At 51.8% G+C, this 1418-nt stretch overlaps 1 protein-coding gene across 1 annotated transcript in view; it reads right to left on the bottom strand.

The window, feature by feature from the left end:
- The window catches only part of PPTG_21060 (hypothetical protein), a 6712-nt gene that overhangs the window by 1544 nt on the left and 3750 nt on the right, over positions 1-1418 (bottom strand). The window contains exon 2 of the mRNA XM_008895513.1: positions 14-1413. Coding sequence (XP_008893761.1) covers positions 14-1413 — 1400 coding nt within the window. The remainder of the gene's footprint in view (positions 1-13; positions 1414-1418) is intronic.

Below are 1418 nucleotides of genomic sequence, written 5' to 3'. Positions count from 1 at the left end.
GTGGGCCTGGCACAGAACTCGTGTCCAATTGGTTAGACAGCGGAGAATTCCCTTCCTGTTGTAGCTGCTCTTCATCTGACGAAGAGCCGTAGATGAACTTGGAGCGTCGAACTGAAGCCGCGTTCTCGCAGAGCTTGAGGAAAATGTCTTCATACATTTGCAGCGACTCGAAGCTGCGGTAGATCATAGCTCTGTCCTGCTGTGAAGCCAGAGGCGACACACTCGCTGTAGCCTGCTGATTACTCTTGAGTGAGTTGTTGTCCATGAGGATGCCATTTTTCACGGCGTAGATTGGAGCTCGAGAAGACTCAGGATTCCATTCTGAGTCGCTGTTGGCATCGTAGCTCTCATATTTGTCTTCATCTTCACGATGATTAATTTCCGGATCAACATCTTTGGATATTAGACGTTCTTTTGTGATCATCGACTTGTGCGGAGAAGCCGAGAAAGTCGCAGAAGATGAGCGATGAATCCCAAAAGGCGACGGCGCCTTCGGAGTGTTAGGAGCTGTCGTAACAACGGACTGCTTCATCATTCGAGTACCACCCCACTTGTTTGCAAAGTATCGACGATCGATAGCTGGTGACGCTGCAGGCTTAGGACAACTAGCTGGCTGCTCGTGACCTTTTCGACGCTGACTAACTTCAACAACCCCCCGTTCAACCAGCTCGAATGCTCTTCTGTCGTCCGTACCATTCTTGGTGCTATCTCCAGCCAGCGTGCTGCTCCGCCGACGAGGCGCTTCAGAGGCTGGCGGCTTGGACTTGTCGATGCTGTGGTCTGGTGTTAAGGTTCCTCGGCGTCTTCGCGGCTTTTCAGGTGACTGCGACGAGGATGTTTTCGCTTCTTGTGATCGTGACGAATGGATCTGGTTGCAACTGGTACAGATCCGCAGTGCCGTTGGTCCAAATGTAGGCAGATCAATGTCCTTATGCACTGAGCACTCGCGGCAAATGACTTCTCCGCACAACCGGCAGTGATGTCGACGCCGAGTGAGCTGGTGGAACCTTCTGAAGCACACGACGCACTCATTCCGCTCCGCGTTGTGAACCCACTGCAGAGTGCGCAGAGACTCAAGATGTAGACTCATTTTGTACGAATCCACAGCGTTATCCAAGCGACCAATTTGCAACGCCATTTGCCGCACGACGCTCTGAAATGCACGGAACTGTCGGTCACTACACTGTGTCAGCATTGGATTGTTCAGTGCTGGGTTGCCACTACGGTTGTTTGGGTTATCCTGCGCGATGCTCATGTAGAAGACAACATCAGTCTTGTCACTGTTGTCTGTCGGATACAAGAGGAACCCGCCAAGAGGAACTTTACAGCGAATGACGCGATGGGATTCCAGCAGTTCAGGGCAATGTCTTGTCTCCATCGAACGGAAAAGTTTGTACGCTAGAGGCATCTCGCCTATC

The sequence above is a fragment of the Phytophthora parasitica genome, assembly GCF_000247585.1.
Source record: "Phytophthora parasitica INRA-310 unplaced genomic scaffold supercont2.3, whole genome shotgun sequence".
Taxonomy (NCBI): domain Eukaryota; phylum Oomycota; class Peronosporomycetes; order Peronosporales; family Peronosporaceae; genus Phytophthora; species Phytophthora nicotianae.
Note: the sequence above shows the minus strand (reverse complement) of the source record. Positions and strands in the feature narration are given on the sequence as shown.